Raw genomic sequence first — 19,606 nt, forward strand, 5'->3', positions numbered from 1 at the left:
TCCCTGCTGACGTCCATAATTGCTACCACTCATTTTCGACCCTTGGCTTGTTCCTCGACTATGCTTCTTCCTGATGCCAACCTGCAACTACTTGTTACCGACCTTTTGGCTTGTTTACTGACCACACTGCTGTTTGATTCTTACCTGCTTATCCACTACTGGACCCCGGCTTGCTCACCTCCTGGTGGGGCGATTCTGAGGACCGCAACCTGGTACTAACACGCAGCAAAATCTCCACCATCAGGAGCTCTGGTGAACACTGGTTAGTACTTAGACTCCGCACCTAAGGTGAGCCTGTGTCATCTGCCAGGGTGACTGCCTGTGTACCTATCATGCTGGTCAGGGGAAGTCCTGCAACTGCTATAGCAACAGGTCTTTGAGCCTGATCCCTTGATTAGGACACCTGTCCAGGTTCGAGGGGTTGGCAAGGAAGGGATACAATCTACCAGTCACCTGCCTACGATCGATAGGTAGATTGTGATCAACAGGTTACCAACCCCCAATCTATACTTACCTTTACATGAACGGAGATTGTTTTGTGGGGCCCAAAAAAAATTAAATAAATGAAGGTTTTTGGTTACACACCATATTACCAAAAGTATTGGGACACCTGCCCTTACACGCACATAAACTTTAACGGCGTCTTAGTTCATAGTGTTTAATATAGCTGTTATCTTTTGCAGCTATAACAGCTTCAATTCTTCTGGGAAGGCTGTCAACAAGGTTTAGGAGCGTGTCTATAGGAATGTTTGACCATTCTTCCAGAAGCGCATTTGTAAGGTCAGGCACTGGATTTTGAACGAGAAGGTCTTGCTTGCAGTCTACACACAAAATCACATTATGGAGTCCCACAAAGGTATTGTATGTCAGAAAATACATAAACTCTGTACTCTATCACAGGGATACAGAAGTCCAACTACACAATTTTTTTAGACAATACACCAAAGAAACCATCCATTCATTTGTGTATAACAAATGCTATAAAACCTAGAAAGGAATAAGGAAAGCTGACATCAAACATGTATGTGTAACGTTATGAGAATACAGAGGTAACCTAACAATTAAATAACTTCACATCATAATAACCAATAGTTTACTAAACAATGTATTAAAAAAAAAAACACATACACTACATTACTAGAAGTATTGGGATGCCTCCCTTTACACACACATGAACTTTAATGGCATCCCAGACTTAATCCGTAGGGTTCAATATCGAGTTGTCCCAACCGTTACAGCTATAACAGCTTCAACTCTTCTGGGAAGGCTGTTTAGGAGTGTGTCTATGGGAATGTTTGACCATTCTTCAAAGTGCATTAGTGAGGTCAGGCACTAATGTTGGACGAGAAGGCCTGGCTTGCAGTCTCTGCTCTATTTCATTCCAAAGGTGTTTTATCGGGTCGAGTTTAGGACACTGTGCCGGCCAGTCAAGTTAATCCACCCCAAACTCCCTCATCCATGTCTTTATGGACCTTGCTTTGTGCACTGGTCCAAATCATTTGGTGGAGGTGGATTATGGTGTGGGGTTGTTTTTCTGGGGTTGGGCTTGGCCCCTTAGTTCCAGTGAAAGGAACTCTCAAGGTGTCAGCATACCAAGACATCTTGGACAATTTCATGCTCCCAACTTTGTGGGAACAGTTTGGGGATGGCCCCTTCCAGTTCCAACATGACTGAGCACCAGTGCACAAAGCAAGGTCCATAGGGAACATGGATGAGCGAGTTTGGGGTGGAGGAACTTGACTGGCCTGCACGGAGTCCTGATCTCAACCCGATAGAACACTTTTGGGATGAATTAGCGTGGTGACTGCAAGCTAGGACTTCTCATCCACATCAATGCCTGACCTCACAAATGTGCCTCTGTAAGAATGGTCAAACATTTCCATATACACACTCCTAAACCCGGTGAACAGCCTTCCCAGAAAAGTTGAAGCTGTTATAGCTGCAAAGGGTGGGCCAACTCAATATTGAGCTCTACGGACTAAGACATCATTAAAGTTCATGTGCGTGTAAAGGCAGGCGTCCCAGTACTTTTGGTAATATAGTGTACGCAAGTTTTTTTATACATCACAGTTAGCTAATTATTGGTTATTATGATGTGAAATTATTAATTTTGAGGTTAACTCTATTCTCATAACGTTACACATACATGTTTAAAGTCAGCTTTCCTTATTCCCTTCTAGGTTATAGCATTTGTTATACACAAATACATGAATGTTTTCTTTGGTGTATTTTCTAAAAAATTGTGTAGTTGGACTTCTGTATCCCTGTGATAGAGTACAGAGTTTATGCTTTTGTGACATACAATACTTTAAAGGCTAAGTTCACATTTTTTTTCTAAATTCCAGCTCCCCTATGCACCAATATAGCATTCATGTACTTTTTTTTCAAAAATATCAAAGCTTTCCATAAAATCTACAGACACGTAACTTACTGTCCTCCATCCATGATTTAAAACGTATCGATTGCTTCTGTCTTGCGTCCTTACAGACTGTAGGTCATGAGACAGGAAGCAGTTGACCAGCTGACCTCATTAGCACACACCCTGCATCATCCACCCTCCCACTCCCAGCTGCACGTTTTTTAAATGAGATGCAATCAGTGATTGCCCTTCTCACTAAATACACAATCAGATTGCATAGTGTATGGTCATCTTTATGAAAGGAGTGAACAGAAACACTCAGCTGTCAAGCCCCGTTCACATCTCTGCATAGCAGGAACTCGAATTCCCACATGCATTTTTTTAGCGAGGTGGGGAAGCGGTTTGGAGCATTTTCACTCATCACACATAGGGCAGCCCATCCACCTGAATGTGCTGCCCTACACACAGCAATCGCCCCAAAGAAGCTTCAGAACTTTTTTAGACCGTTTTTTTACTGCGATTTTTGGTGCAGTGCATTTCTGAAATGCAAGGAAACGCACAGATGTGAATGAAGCTTCATTGTTCTTGTGTTATCGACCAATTTCACTTTCAGGCCCCATTCACATCTAGTATAGTGGGAGCGCACATTTTGTGTCTCGTTTATCCTGTGACACACCTTTAGATCTGCCATCAATTATGTATTGCAAGGGCCTGCCTGATTGGATATAGAGTGATTGGCTAGATAGGTGTTAACTCCTATTATATAAATTTGGTAAATCTAAAGGAGATTGTACGATCAGATTGTATAGTGTATGGCCACCTTTATACACCTAAAATTATTAGTTGCGCTTTCAGTGCCATTAATTGGTAACGGCACCCCAAACACAGGTCCAAACGCACATTTTGCCATGTGAAAAAATAAGTGGCAAATGCTGCAAAATGCACAGTAAAAAACACGCAACCCACAAAACACCAACATGTTCCATAAACCACATATAGCACAGCCCATATAAATCAGCAGGTTGCCCTATGTGTGTCACAGGAAAAGGAGACAAAATGTGCGCTCCCACTATGCTAGATATGAATGGGCCCTGAAAGTGAAATTGGTGCAATAACACAACAATGAGGCTTCATTCACATCTGTGCGTTTCCTTGCATTTCAGAAATGCGATGCACCAAAAGTCGCCGTAAAAAACGCACCAAGCTCTGCTCTAAAAAAAAGTTCTGAAGCTTCTTTGGGGCGATTGCTGTGTGTAGGGCAGCACATTCAGGTGGATGGGCTTCCCTATGTGTGATGAGTGAAAACACTCCAAAACGCCTCCCCCCCCTCGCTAAAGAAAAAAAAAAAAAAAAAAAAACACACAAGTTCCTGCTATGCAGAGACGTGAACGGGGGTTGACAGCTGAGTGTTTCTGTCCACTCCCTTCTATGTACTTGTATAAAGATGGCCATACACTATGCAATCTGATTGTGTATTTAGTGAGAAGGGTGATCACTGATTGATGCATTTAATTTAAAAACATGCACCTGGGAATGGGAGTGTGGATGATGCAGGGTGTGTGCTAAAGAGGTCAGCTGTCAACTCCTTCCTGTGTCATGACCTACAGTCTGTAAGGACGTAAGACAGAAGCAATAGTTACGTTTGGAATCATGGATGGAGGACAGTAAGGTACGTGTCTGTAGATTTTATGGAAAGTTTTTTTTTTGTTTTTTTTTTTGCAAAAATATCAAAGAAGTACATGATTGCTATATTGGTGCATAGGGGAGCTGGAATTTAGCTAAAAAAAAAAGTTAACTTGGCCTTTCCTTGTGAAGAATCCCAAACAATTAACTCTTTGAATTCTGTGACACGTATTCACTAGGCCCTGCGAGTAGGCACTGCTGTGTCACAATGCACAGTGCCTGCCTTCTGAACTACAGAGGTGGCGAGAGGAGGAGCTTCAGGAGTCAATACAGGAATCACTGCCTGCAGGCAAGGTACCATGGGATATGTAATCCTTAAGACATTGAAAGTAAACAGAGCTGCAAAGCATGCAGTGAATCCAGGAAAGAGATGGCCAGCAGACGGGAAGCACTTACAAGGAGATTTTTCAAATAAGTTCATATTGGGTTGTCAAACTATTGTTTGCATTGGGATTATAATGTTGATGTTATGAAATGAAAGTGTATGCTGTGACCACACTACTCCTTTAATGATGGTCTGCTCAGTCCTAGAACTAGAAGCAACCCAAAGGGTCATATCATTATTAGAAAAAAAAAAGGACACTATTAAGGCTTCATGTACGGGATGCTTTTACAACCTCTCCTGAACAATTTAACTTGACGGATAGTAACCCACGTTTAAGGCGTCCATTTTGCAGCGTTTACATTTAGAAGCGTATCACTCAACCTAACTGCTGTGATGGAATACTTACAAAATAAAACAGGGATAATAACAAAATTTGTGCTGAGGTTAACCCATTCACTGCCAGGTCCGTATGCTGTACGGCCAGTACGCCGTACAAACCTCTTCTATCCCTCTGCTATAAAGCTCATGGTCGCCTCAATGACCATAAACTTATAGCAGAATTGTTCAGTAGACTCTGCTGAACAATTCTATAACTATAACAATTCTATAACTCTGATCAGCAGATTACAAGCCTCCAATCAGAGTTATTAACCTTAAAAGTGCCACCCCCACCATCAATGCAGCCGCCCCCCTCCCTCCTCTCCACCTACCGCCGCTTCCTTTCACCTAGAGTTGGCCCCCACTCTCCCCCCCTGATTTCCTCCCCCCACACCCGTTCCAACCCCCTCGCAAACCAGATCTCCTGCAGCTACCTTTAGAAGCCAGCATCCCTCCTCTGCTGCTCCCGCCGGCTTCAGGTTTTGTATGGGGCTTGGAGGGGATCCAGATGTGTCCCCCCCTGCCAGTCAGATCACCCCCGTATCGGCCCCCGCACCCCTGATCCATTCCTACTCAGGCGGCATCCCTCCGTCCCCTCCCACAGCCTGCGGCTGCTGGCCGCACTGAGCTCCGCCAATCTGATATGCTGAGAGTACGGGGAAGGGGGGGGGGCGAGTGGAGGGGATAGTGTGGATGGCTTGGTAAACATGTAACATGTGTAGTACAGTTGGCGCACTACAGATCGCACCTATATGTCCCACTGACAGCTGATCATATTAAACCGTGAGTGTTACTATCAGACTGTCATTTTATGAATGACTGAGGAATCTATACAGATTTCTTATTCATTCATGAATGTAAAGTGCTGCAGAGAAAGGCACTATCTTCAGTCCCTTTCTTTGTCTCAAAAAAAGAGATATGGGGGTCTGTTTAGATCTCACCAAAGACACACCAAAAATAAATAAATAAATAATTGTGCAAGAAAAAAAAAAAAAAAACATAGTAAAACACAGCGGTGACTGGTGATGAACCTTTTTTTTTTTTGGGGGGGGGGGGGGGCGGTGCCAAACAACCCCCCCCCCATGCCCGCACTCAGCCTATCCACGGTGACGCCCACCGACTGACCCGATCGATCTGCTTGTGAAAGGGGCCTAAGGCCTTGTTCACACAAGGCATACACAACGTACCTTTACAGGGATGCACAGGTGTTTCGTGCATCTCTGCGCAGGCAGTCCCATTGATGTCATTTGGGATGAAGCAACTGCACAAACAGAGCCGTTGCTCCCAATTTTACATCCATGTAGGTCTGTATGCATGTCCCTGAGCTCACACTGTCTGCGTTTGGGGTCATGTACACTCACGGATGTCAGATTGGGAACAGCAGCAATGCCTGTGCAGCCATTGCATCCCAATTGACATGAATGGGACTTCCTGTACGGGGAACAAGGAACACCTGTGCATCCCCGTGCGGATAAACATGGCCCTCCATGGGCATACACCTTAGTATACCATATGTGAATGATGCTTTAGTAGCAATTTAGCAGGAATTTTGTAAGTTATGTTGTGTTTATATGTACTATTAATGATTTTAGTGTATTTTTATTGAAAACAGCGTTATGATGTCCAAAAAAATCAATAGAACTTTTTTTTTATTCTACAGGTCATGTGCTTCCAGGAAATATCTAGTTTGAGGTGTCTTTTCAAATTCTGAAAGCTGTAAGTGAGAAATGGTAACCTCCGTTTTTTAGAGTAAATTGTTTTTATTTACAGTTTTGTTTACCTTCAGTTTTCACCATTTCACAAAAAGGTGCAGTTTAAAGTGAACAAATATTTGTTATTTATTAACTCAATACAGATTTAACTTATATATTTACTAGGAATTTAGCAGGAACTTTGTAAATTTTGCCATGTATGAATCTACTATTAATGATTTTAGTGTATTTTTAGCGAAAATATTGTTTTTATAAACATTTGCGCAAATAATGCGGTGTCTTAAAAATCTTTTTTTAAATTCTACTGGCCATGTGCTTTCAGAAAATATATGGTTTGGGGGGTCTTTTACAAACTCTGAAAGCTGTAAGTGAAAAAGGAAAAACCTCCAGATTTGAGAAATTTTTGCGTACGTCCGATTTTCACTATTTCTTAAAAAGGCGCATTTTAAAATTTACAAATATTTGTTATTTATTAACTCAATACAGGTTAAACTTTTATATTTAGTAGGAATTTAGCAGGGATTTTGTAAAATTTGCTGCGTTTATATCTGCTAAAAACGATTTTAGAGAATTTTTAGTAAATCAATTGTCTTGATAAACATTTGCGCAAATATCATGGGGCTTTAAAAATCAGTAGCACCTTCTTTTTTATTCTACTGGTCCTATGCTTTCAGAAAATATATGGTTTGTCTTTAACAAACTCTGCAACTGTAAACCTTCAGATTTTTAGAGAAATGTGGTTACATTTTTGCATACATTCAGTTTTCACATTTTTGCAAAAAAGGCACAATTTAAAAATTACAAATATTTGGTTATTTATTAACTCAATACAGGTTAAGCGTTTATATTTAGCAGGAATTTAGTAAAATTTGCTGTGTTTATATCTGAAAAAAGGTTTTGAGAATTTTTAGCGAACATATTGTTTTGATAAACATTTGCACAAATATCGCAGGGCGTTAAAATCAGGAGCACCTTCCTTTTATTCTACAGGTCACGTGCCTTCAGGAAATATATGGTTTGGGGGGTCTTTAACAAACTGAAAGCTATAAGGGAACAATGAAAACCACTAGATTTTTTGAGAAATTTGGATATTTACATTTTAACATTTATGTTTGATTTTCACCATGTCGCAAAAAGAGCGTAATCTAAAATTTACAAATAGTGTTTATTAAGTTAATACAGGTTAGCTTTAATATTTAGTAGGAATTTTGTATAACGTGCTATGTTTTTATTTGCAAATATTGATTTTAGTGTGATCTTAGCTAAAATATTGTTTGATAAACATCTGCGCAAATATCATTGTGCCCTAAAAATCAGTAGCATTTTATTTGTATTCTACTGGTCATGTGCTTTTATAAAATATATGGTTTGGGGGGTCTTTAAAAAACTCTGAAAGCTGTAAGGGAAAAAATTGCAAAAATGGTCTAGCCAGCTGAGTTTAAATTATGGAGCACAGGGCCTGGCAGCGAAAAGGTTAAAAGTACCAAACTAAAGGCCTACAGGACTTTCAGGACTACAGAACCTTAACCCATATGTTATGAAGGGGGGTGGGGTGATCCACAATCCATCAAAGATAACTGAGCAGAGCTGACAACATTGCTTGCGATTTGAGTGTAGCAGAAGCAATGTTTTATCACCCTGAACAGAAAGGTAGGAGCAAACTGGATTACTGAGAAGTCAACAGATATTTTTCTGTAAATAAACCAGTATGTAAACATAATACAAAGCGTTTTTATTAATATTTTGTCCAGACACTTGCAGTTTCTTCATACTGACCTTTTTATTAAGGCAAACAATTACCTGTTACCTACAGAAATCAGATTGACTCTTTCACGGATCACACTACAATAAAACTATTTATCTATGGGTTACTGAAATTTACATAAGATTCTGGAAATCTACTTTTACCTCTGTAGAGCCTGTAAATGCTACTTTATCCACATCAGGATGGACAGCCAGCTTTTCACCAAAAGCACCATTACCGGTGACCACATTGAAGACTCCAGGTGGAAGTCCTGCTTCAGCACAAATCTCTGCCAGGAGAAGAGCCGTCAAACGTGTATATGTTGCAGGCTTTAATACTACAGTATTACCTGGAATGAAACATAATATATTGGCTGAAGCTGGCTCAAAAACAGCAACACAAAACATTATTTTATCATTTCAACTCAAAAGGAGTTTTCAGGCAGGAGGGGAGGGGCTGAATGACATCATGACGCATGCAGTGTGCACAAGACTGGCAAAACTGGAAGAACATTGCATTAGGATACTGATTGTGCATGTAATTTAATGCTGGCTATACCTGGTGTGGTTTGGGGCACCAGAATCAAGAGAGTGTGTTTTTATCATGTTGATGTAGTGAATAAAGTATTTTAAGGATAAAGCACTATGTTTGCTTTATGTTGCTGAGCAGAGAAGAAAGCAGGAGGTGTCTAAGGAAGTCCATCAAAGAGCCATCATACTATGATCCATTCAGTTGGCATAATATACAGTCCACATAAGAGGGACACAAGTGCTTTTTGACCTTACAAGAGATTGTTTGGTCATGGGCTCCGGGTAAGAGCACAATTAGTGATGGTGGAGGTTTTAAAGAGACAGTGATAGATTATTACTGAATGTATGTGAAGAGCAGAGGTGTTTGTGTGGCATTGAGAAGTTTAAAGGATTGAAGATATTGTGATATACAGGTGTATCTCAAAAATTTAGAAAAAAAAAAGTTAATTTCAGTAATTCAATTTAAAAAGTGAAACTCACTTTATATAGATGCGTTACACACAGAGTGATATATTTCAAGCATTTTTTTTTTTTAATTTTGAGCATTATGGCTTACAGCTAGTGAAAACCCAAAATTCAGAATCTCAGAAAATTAGATTATAAATGGCCTATAAAAAAAAAAAAAAAAAAAAAAAAGGATTTTTAATACAGAAATGTTGGCTTACTGAAAAGTATGTCTATGTACTGTATAATATGCACTATACTAATACTTGGTCAGGGCTCATTTTGCATGAATTACTGCATCAATGAGACGTGGCATGGAGGCAATCAGCCTGTGGCACTGCTGAGGTGTTGTGGAAGCCCAGGTGGCTTGAATAGCACCCTTCAGCTTGTCTACATTGTTGGGTCTGGTGTCTCATCTTCCTCTTGACAATACCCCACAGATTCTCTATGGGGTTTAGGTCAGGCAAGTTTGCTGGCCAGTCAAGCACAAGTGATACCATGATCATTAAACCAGGTATTGTTATTTTTGGCGGTGAGGTCAGGTGCCAAGTCCTGCTGGAAAATAAAATCAGCATCTCCATGAAGCTGGTCAGCAGAGGGAAGCATGAAGTGCTCTAGAATTTCCTGGTAGAGGGCTGCGCTGACTTTGGACTTGATAAAATACAGTGGACCGACACCAGCAGATGACATGGTTCCCCAAATTATCATGGACTGTTGAAAATGTTGCATTTCATTTGGAAATCAAGGTCCCAGAATCTGGAGGAAGAGTGAAGAGGCACAGAATCCAAGTTGCATGAGGTCCAGTGTGAAGTTTTCACAGTCAGTGGTGATTTGGGGAGCCGTGTCATCTTCTGGTGTTAGTCCACTGTATTTTAGTCAGCGCAGCCCTCTAACAGGAAATTCTAGACCACTTCATGCTTCCCTCTGCTGACCAGCTTTATGGAGATGCTGATTTAATTTTGCAGCAGAACTTGGTACCTGCCCACACAGCCAAAAGTACCAATACCTGGTTTAACAATCATGGTATCACTCTGCTTGATTGGCCAGCAAACTCGCTTGACCTAAACCCCATAGAGAATCTGTGGGGCATTGTCAAGAGGAAGATGAGAGGCGCCAGACCCAAACAGTGTAGATGACCTGAAGGCCGCTATCAAAGCAACCTGGGCTTCCATAACACCTCAGCAGTGCCACAGGCTGATCGCCTCCATGCCATATTGATGCAGTAATTCATGCAAAATTAGCCCAGACCAAGTATTGGTACAATGCATACTATACTGTACATCAGGGGTCTTCAAACTACAGCCCTCCAGTTGTTCAGGAACTACAATTCCCATCATGCCTAGTAATGTTTGTGAATGTTAGAGTTTTACAATGCCTCATGGGATGTGTAGTTCTGCAATAGCTTGAGGGCCATAGTTTGAGGATCCCTGCTGTACATGGACATACTTTTCAATAAGCCATTTTTATGTATTAAAAATCCTTTTTTTTTATTGGTCTTATGTAATATCCTAATATTCCGAGATACTGAATTTTGGGTTTTCATTAGCTGCAAGCCATAATTGTCAAAATTAAAAAAAAAGAAATGCATCACCATGGGGTTGATTTACTAAAGGCAAATCCACTTTGCTGCACTTGGAAGTGCAGTAGCTTTAGATCTGAGGGGAAGATCTGAAATGAGGGGAAGCTCTGCTGATTTTATCATCCAATCACGTACAAGCAAAAATGCTGTTTTTTATTTTCTTTGCATGCCTCCCCTCAGATCTACAGCGACTTCCAACTTGTAGTGCAAAGTGGATTTGCCTTTAGTAAATAACCCTGTGTGTGAATGTTTGTATGTATGTATGTGTGTGTGTGTGTGTGTGTGTGTGTGTGTGTGTGTGTGTGTGTGTGTGTGTGTGTGTGTGTGTGTGTGTGTGTGTGTGTGTGTGTGTGTGTGTGTGTATATATATATATATATATATATATATATAAAAACACGATATTCTAATGTTTTGAGATGTACCTGTATGCGATAAAGAGTTATCACATTGGATTTTATAGTCTTTTATGGATTTTGGTCTATTCAATTTGATACATTGTGTAAAAAGCTTTTGTGATCAAAGCGTGGCAGCATATTTTTATATTTATTGTAACTATGTATATTTATATGAAAATGTGAAGGGCGTGGGCAGCTTTTTTCCTGTCTTTTTGTTTTGGTTTCACATAACACATTTCATAATATTCTTATTGGTATTTTGGGTTTAACACTATTAGATAGCAGCTAGCAAGGTAATACAGTGCTTTGAAAAAGTATTCATACCCCTTGACATTTTCCACATTTTGTCATGCTACAACCAAAAATGTAACTGTATTTTCTTGGGATTTTATGTGATAGACCAACACAAAGTGGCACATAATTGTGCAGTGGAAGGAAAATGATAAATGTTTTTTAATTTTTTTTTACAAATAAATATCTGAAAAGTGTGACGTGCATTTGTCTTCAGTCCCCCTTTCCTTTGATACCCCTAACTAAAATCTAGTGGAACCAATTGCATTCAGAAGTCACTTAATTAGTAAATAGAGTCCACCTGTATGTAATTTAACCACTTGCCGACCGCCACACGCTGATATACGTCGGCACAATGGCAGCGGTGGGCAAATGGGCGTACCTGTACGTCCCATTTAATTTGCGGGGCTAATGGGCACGCTGCGTACAGCGTGACCGTGCCTACGGGTCCCGCGGACTCGATGTCCGCCGGCATCCCACGATCGTGTCACGGAGTGGCAGAACAGGAAGATGCTTATGTAAACAAGGTATTTCACTGTTCTGCCTAGTGACATGACAGGGATCTACTGCTCCCTGTCATCGGGAGCAGTGATCACTGTCATGTCAGTGGTAGCCCATCCCCCTCACAGTTAGAATCACTCCCTAGGACACACTTAACCCCTCGATTGCCCCCTAGTGTTTAACTCCTTCCCTGCCAGTGTCATTTACACAGTAATCAGTGCATTTTTATAGCACTGATCCCTGTATAAATGACAATGGTCCCAATATACGCTTATTGCAATTTTTTTTTACCAAAATTATGTAGAACAATACATATGGGCCTAAACTGAGGAAAAAATTTGATTTTTTATATATTTTTTGGGGATATTTATTATAGCAAAAAGTAGAAAATATTGCTTTTTATTTTCAAAATTGGCGCTCTTTTTTTGTTTATAGTGCAAACAATAAAAACCACAGAGGTGATCAAATACCACCAAAAGAAAACTCTATTTGTGGGGAATAAAGGATGTCAATTTTGTTTTGGTATAATGCCGCACAGCTGCGCAATTGTCAGTTAAAACGACGCAGTGCCGAATCGCAAAAAATGTTCTGGTCAGGAAGGGGGTAAAATCTTCTGGGGCTGAAGCGGTTAATCTCAGTATAAATACAGCTGTCCTGTGAACCCCTCAGAGGTTTGTTAGAGAACCTTAGTGAACAAACCGCATCATGAAGGCCAAGGAACACAACAGACAGGTCAGGGATAAAGTTGTGGAGAAGTTTAAAGCAGGGTTAGGTTATTAAAAAATATCCCAAGCTTTGAACATCTCACTGTGCACTGTTCAATCCATCATCCAAAAATGGAAAGAGTATGGCACAATTGCAAACCTATCAAGACATGGCCATCCACCTAAACTGACAGGCCGGGCAAGGAGAGCATTAATCAGAGAAGTAGCCAAGAGGCTCATGGTAACTCTGGAGGAGCTGCAGAGATCCACAGCTCAGGTGGGAGAATCTGTCCACAGGAAAACTATTAGTCGTGCACTCCACAAATCTGGCCTTTATGGAAGAGTGACAAGAAGAAAGCCATTTGCAGTTTGCGAGAAGCCATGTGGGGGACACAGCCAACATGTGGAAGAAGGTGTTCTGGTCAGATGAGACCAAAATTGAACTTTTTGGCCTAAAAGCAAATCGCTATGTGTGGCGGAAAACTAACACTGCACATCACCCTGAACACACCATCCCCACCGTGAAACATGGTGGTGGCAGCATGTTGTGGGGATGCTTTTCTTCAGCAGGGACAGGGAGGCTGGTCAGAGTTGGTGGGAAGATGGATAGAGCCAAATACAGGGCAATCAAATGCCCTGTACACACGGTCGGAATTTCAAACAGAAAAAGTCTGATGGGAGCTTTTCATCGTATATTCCGACCATGTGTATACCTCTTTAGACTTTTTACGTCGAAAATTCAGATGGACTTAGATAGAGACCATGTTCTATATTTTTCCGACTGAACAAATCCCTATCGGGAAAACCGCTGGTCTGTATGGTGTTCGGACGTACCAAAAATGACGCAAGCTCTGAAGTACCTTCAGAGTTAATTCCTATGGTAAAACCGGTCGTGTGTACAGGGCATTCGAGAAAACCTGTTGGAGTCTGCAAAAGACTTGAGACTGGGGCGGAGGTTCACCTTCCAGCAGGACAACGACCCTAAACATACAGCCAGAGCTACAATGGTTTAGATCAAAGAATATATGTGTTACAATGCCCCAAAGTCCAGACCTAAATCCAATTGAAAATCCGTGCAAGACTTGAAAATTGCTGTTCACAGATGGTCTCCATCCAATCTGACAGGGCTTGAGCCATTTTGCAAAGGAGAAAGGGGAAAAAATTGTACTCTCTAGATGTGCAAAGCAGGTAGAGACATCCCCAAAAAGACTTGCAGCTGTAATTGCAGTGAAAGGTGGTTCTACAAAATATTGACTCGAGGGGCTGAATACAAATGCACGCCATACTTTTCACATATTTATATGTAAAAAAAATTTGAAAACCATTTATCGTTTCCCTTCCACTTCACAATTATGTGCCACTTTGTGATGGTCTATCACAAAAAATCCCAATAAAATACATTTACGTTTTTGATTGTAACATGACAAAATGTGGACAATTTCAAGGGGTATGAATACTCGATCAAGGCACTGTACAATGTTTTAACACATTATTAATCAGTTTGCAGGTGAGAAATGGTTGACGAGGATGTGTGTTGCAGAGTCTGAAATATAATCTATATAAAAACACTATAGGGACATCTATTACCCCTGGTAATCTCAAACCTTGCAGAGCTTATTACCAATATTCATATTAAAGAACACCTGGGTAGCAGTGACCATAACATGATTTCATTTCATGTTAGCTGTAAGCAACAAACACATACAGGAAAGATAAAAACACTTAACGGATCTGGTGGCAGATTACTGGGAGGGGCAATCCAACTATCAAGTAACTATAGACCTCTTAGTTTAACTTCTATAGTCGGGAAGATACTGGAGAGCGTAATAAAAAGACCACATAGACGAGTTCTTGCTGGAAAAAAAATATTTTAAGCAACAGACAGCATGGATTCATACGAAACAGAAGTTGTCAAACAAACCTGATTTCTTTTTATATGAGGAGGTAAGTAAAACCTTGGACAGAGGGGTGGCTGTGGGCGTGGTATACTTGGATTCTGCAAAAGCGTTTGACACAGTTCCCCACCCACGGCTAAAGTGTAAGGTAAAGTCTACAGGCTTGGAAAGATCAATTTGTAAATGGATAGAAAACTGGCTAAAAAACAGAATTCAGAGAGTAGTGGTTAACCACTTCAGCCCCGGAAGATTTTACCCCCTTTCTGACCAGAGCATTTTTTGCGATTCGGCACTGCGTCGCTTTAGCTGACAATTGCGCGTTCGTGCGAAGTTGTACCCAAACAAAATTGACGTCCTTTTTTTCCCACAAATAGAGCTTTCTTTTGGTGGTATTTGATCACCTCTGTGGTTTTTATTGTTTGCCCTATAAACAAAAAAAGAGCGACAATTTAAAAAAAAAAAAAGCAAATTTTTACTTTTTGCTATAATAAATGTCCCCCAAAAATATATAAAAAAAAAAATTTTCCTCAGTTTAGGCCAATATGTATTCTACATATTTTCGGTAAAAAAATTGCAATAAGCGTATATTGATTGGTTTGCGCAAAAGTTATAGCGTCTACAAAATAGGGGAAAGTTTTATGACATTTTTATTATTTTTTTTTTATTAGTAATGGCAGCAATTTGCGATTTTTATCATGACTGCAACATTATGGCGGATACATCGGACACTTTTGACACAATTTTGGGACCATTGTCATTTATACAGTGATAAGTGCTATAAAAATTCACTGATTACTGTGTAAATAACACTGGCAGGGAAGGGGTCAAACATTAGGGGGCGATCAAGGGGTTAAGTGTGTCCTAGGGAGTGATTCTAACTGTGGGGGGGATGGGCTACCACTGACATGACAACGATCACTGCTCCAGCTGACAGGGGGCAGTGATCTCTGTCATGTCACAAGCCAGAACGGGAAAAATGCCTGGTTTACATAGGCATCTCCCCATTCTACCTCTCAACACCACAATCGCGGGCCGCTGCAAACATAGAGCTCCCGCCACCCACATGCGCGCGCCCGACAGGCAGCAAATTTAAAGGGATGTACAGGTACGCCCATTTCCCTGCCTGTGCTATTCTGCCGACGTACATCTGTGTGCGGCAGTGATGTCCCTCAAGGTTCAGTGTTGGGACCATTACTTTTTAATACCTTTATAAATTATATAGGGTCTGGGATTAAAAATACCATTTCTGCAGATGACACCAATCTATGCAGTGGAATAACATCCTCACAGGATGTCTCCAAATTACAAGCCAACCTCAATGCACTGTCGGGCAACTAAGTGGCAAATGAGGTTTAATGTTGATAAATGTAAAGTTATGCACTTGGGAACTAAGAATATGCATGCATAATATATACTAAGCGAGCAAAGTCCTTTCTTGTATTGAGAGGTATGGACTCCAGAGAGCGAGATATCATTTTTCCCCTGTACAAATTATTAAAGACCTCATCTGGAATATGCAGTTCAGTTTTGGGCATCAGTTCACAAAAAGGATATTGGGGAACTGGAGAAAGTGCAGAGAAGGGCAACCAAACTGATAAGAGGAATGAGGGAGCTCAGCTATGAGGATAAATTAGAGGAACTGAATTTATTCTCTTGAGAAGAGGAGATTAAGGAGGATATGATCAACATGTACAAATACATAAGTGGTCCATATAGTGAACTTTAAGGTTCATCACAGAGGACAAGGGGGCACTCAAAATAGGAAAGGTTTCTTCACAGTAATGCCCCGTACACACGGTCGGACATTGTTCGGATATTCCGACAACAAAATCCTAGGATTTTTTCCGACGGATGTTGGCTCAAACTTGCCTTGCATACACACGGTCACACAAAGTTGTCGGAAAATCCGATCATTTTGAACGCGGTCATGTAAAACACGTACGTCTGGACTATAAATGGGGCAGTAGCCAATAGCTTTCATCTCTTTATTTATTCTGAGCATGCGTGGCACTTTGTGCATCGGATTTGTGTACACACGATAGGAAATTCCGACAACAGATTTTGTTGTCAGAAAAAATTTATAGCAAGCTCTCAAACTTTGTGTGTCGGAAAATCCCATGGAAAATGTGTGATGGAGCCTACACAGAATTTCCGACAACAAGGTCCTATCACACATTTTCCGTCGGAAAATCAGACCGTGTGTACGGGGCATTAGAGCTGTGAAAATGTGGAATAGACTCCCTCCAGAGGTGGTTCTGGTCAGCTCAGTAGATTGTTTTAAAAAGGCCTGCATTCTTTCCTAAATGTACATAATATAACTGGGTACTGACATTTATAGGTAAAAAGTTGATCCAGGGAAAATCAGATTGCCTCTCAGGGGATAAGGAAGGAATTTTTTCCCCTGCTGTGGCAAATTGGAGCATGCTTTGCTGGGGTTTTTCACCTTCCTCTGGATCAACTGTGGGTATAGGATTGTGTAAATGGGATTGTAATTTTTTTTTTTTTTTGGTTGAACTAGACCTGGACCTGACTATGTAACTAGATACAGTTGTGTGAAAAAATATTTGCCCCCTTTCTGATTTTTTTTTTTTTTCATATTTTCACACTTAAATGACTCACATAATCAAAAAATATTATTACACAAAGATATCCCGAGTTAATGTAAAATGTAGTTTTTAAATGATGGTTTCATTTATTAAGGCAAAAAAGCTGTCCAAACCTGCCTGGCTTTATGTGAAAAAGTAATTGCCCCCTAACCTGGTTGTGCCACCCTTGGCGGCAACAACTGCAATCAAGCGTTTGTGATAACTGGCAAGGAGTCTTTCATATTGCTGTGGAGTATTTTTGGCCCACTCTTTGCAGAATTGTTTTAATTTAGCCACATTGGAGTGTTTTCCAGCATGAACGGCCTGTGTAAGGTCATGATACAGCATCTTAATTAGATTTAAGTGCGGGCTTTGACTAGGCCACTCCAAAACCTAAATTTTGCTTTGTTTGAACCATTTGGAGGAGGACTTGTTGTTGTGTTTCGGATCATTGTCCTGCTGCATAACCCAAGTGCACTTGAGCTTGAGGTCACAAACTGATGGCCAATATTCTCCTTTAGGATTTTCTGGTAGAGCTCAGAATTCATGGTTCAATCAATTATGGTATGTTGTCCAGGTCCTGAAGCTGCAAAGCAGCCCCAGACCAGCACGTTACCACCACCATATCTGACTGCTGGTATGATGTTCTTGTTACGAAATGCTGTATTCGTTTTATGCCAGATTTAACGGGACGCACACCTCCCAAAAAGGTACATTTTTGTCTCATCAGTCCACAGAACATTTGCCATTAAAGTCTTGGGGATAAGCAAGATGTTTTTTGGAAAATGTGAGACGAGCCTTTGTGTTCTTTTTTGGTCAGCAGTGGCTTTGGCCTTTGAACTCTTCCATGGATGTCATTTTTGCCCAGTCTCTTTCTTATTGTTGAATCATGAACACTGATCTTACCTGAGGCAAGCGAGGCCCGCAGTTCTTTAGATGTTCTGGGTTCTTTTATCAAATTTGTGGTATGCTCCGCGCTCAGGATAATAGAGGGTTGCAGCCTCCCCTATTGGGTTCCCGAGGAAACTTACAGCAAATAACGGTAAAAAAAGTGGGGTGATTGGCGCTACCCTGTCAAACCAAATAAGTATAAGGAAAAGTGGTAGGTAAGTAGCCTGTCTGTAAGTAGAAGAGGAGGTACCTATCCTATAGGGACTGGATATGCGTATATGTAACCATCAGTGGTGAATATAAGTGTAATATAGCAAAAGTGTGCTTAATCAAATAGTCAATCCTAATGTGACGAATAAAGGAAAAAATGTATAGGTGATCAAACAAGATTTGTCATAAACATAATTTGCATAAGGTGTAGGCAAATATATATGTATCTATAAGGCCAAGGGTGAAACCAAAAGACCATACATATGTAGTAAAAATGTTACATAATTGTAAATACCAACAATGGCCAACCATATAATTAAGAGCAAGTGTAATAAAAAGAAAAACAATTTCTAGGTTGTAAAGTCCCATCCAAATGTGTATAAGAAGGTATAAAAATAATAAAAATAAAAGTAAAGTCCCACACAAATGTGTATAAAAATACAAAAATAAAAAGTCAGAGTATAAGTCCCAAAACATATTAATGTACATTAATACAGTTTCTAAAAGCTAGGTCCTCATAGGAAGGAAAAAAGGGGCTTTGAGAACGTCCAATGACGAAACGTGCAAGACGGGGCTACGCTTTTACGTCATTTCTGGTACGGAAGTAGTGAGCCTGGAACGCAGGTGGAACACACGCTGCGGACCGGCTCTTCCTACATATTAACAGTGTAGTTTTTTCAGCTTTTCCACACCTGTTGGTGGGAAGCTTTTGATTTTATTTATTTTTAATAAACTTATTTTTATTTACTACACTATCGGAGCCCCCTTTTTCCTTCCTATGAGGACCCAGCTTTTAGAAACTGTGGAGCGATCTTTGGGCAGATGCTGACCGGCGTGTATAACCCCTGATTTTGTGGAGACAGCTGCGGGAGCCCGATTGACCAACAGACAGGACATTGAGAGAGCTGAGGAGGAGGTCCTTCCACGGTTACCCACATATGCCTATTACCCCTGCAGGGGTAACAACATTTGGTGAGTGGGGACCCAACGGGGGGAGCACTATGAGTCACCTGATTTGCTGAGCACCGAAGTCACCTGAAAGAATTATAACTGTCTACTTTTTGGAATTACATTCATACATTAATACATTTTGGGACTTATACTCTGACTTTTCATTTTTATTTTTTTATTTTTGTATTTTTATACACATTTGTGTGGGACTTTACTTTTATTTTTATACCTTCTTATACACATTTGGATGGGACTTTACAACCTAGAAATTGTTTTTCTTTTAATTATATGGTTGGCCATTGTCGGTAGTTACAAATTATGTAACATTTTTACTATAGATGTATGGTCTTTTGGTTTCAGCCTTGGCCTGATATGGATATATATATATATATACACACACACACACACACACACACACACACACACAC

At 40.4% G+C, this 19,606-nt stretch overlaps 1 protein-coding gene across 2 annotated transcripts in view; it reads right to left on the reverse strand.

The window, feature by feature from the left end:
• The window catches only part of ALDH16A1 (aldehyde dehydrogenase 16 family member A1), a 284,302-nt gene that overhangs the window by 214,846 nt on the left and 49,850 nt on the right, over nucleotides 1-19,606 (reverse strand). For both annotated transcript variants that reach the window (XM_073602345.1, XM_073602346.1), the window contains exon 6: nucleotides 8,366-8,550. In XM_073602345.1, coding sequence (XP_073458446.1) covers nucleotides 8,366-8,550 — 185 coding nt within the window. The remainder of the gene's footprint in view (nucleotides 1-8,365; nucleotides 8,551-19,606) is intronic.

Source organism: Aquarana catesbeiana, linkage group LG10 (assembly GCF_042186555.1).
Source record: "Aquarana catesbeiana isolate 2022-GZ linkage group LG10, ASM4218655v1, whole genome shotgun sequence".
NCBI classification, from domain to species: Eukaryota; Metazoa; Chordata; class Amphibia; order Anura; family Ranidae; genus Aquarana; species Aquarana catesbeiana.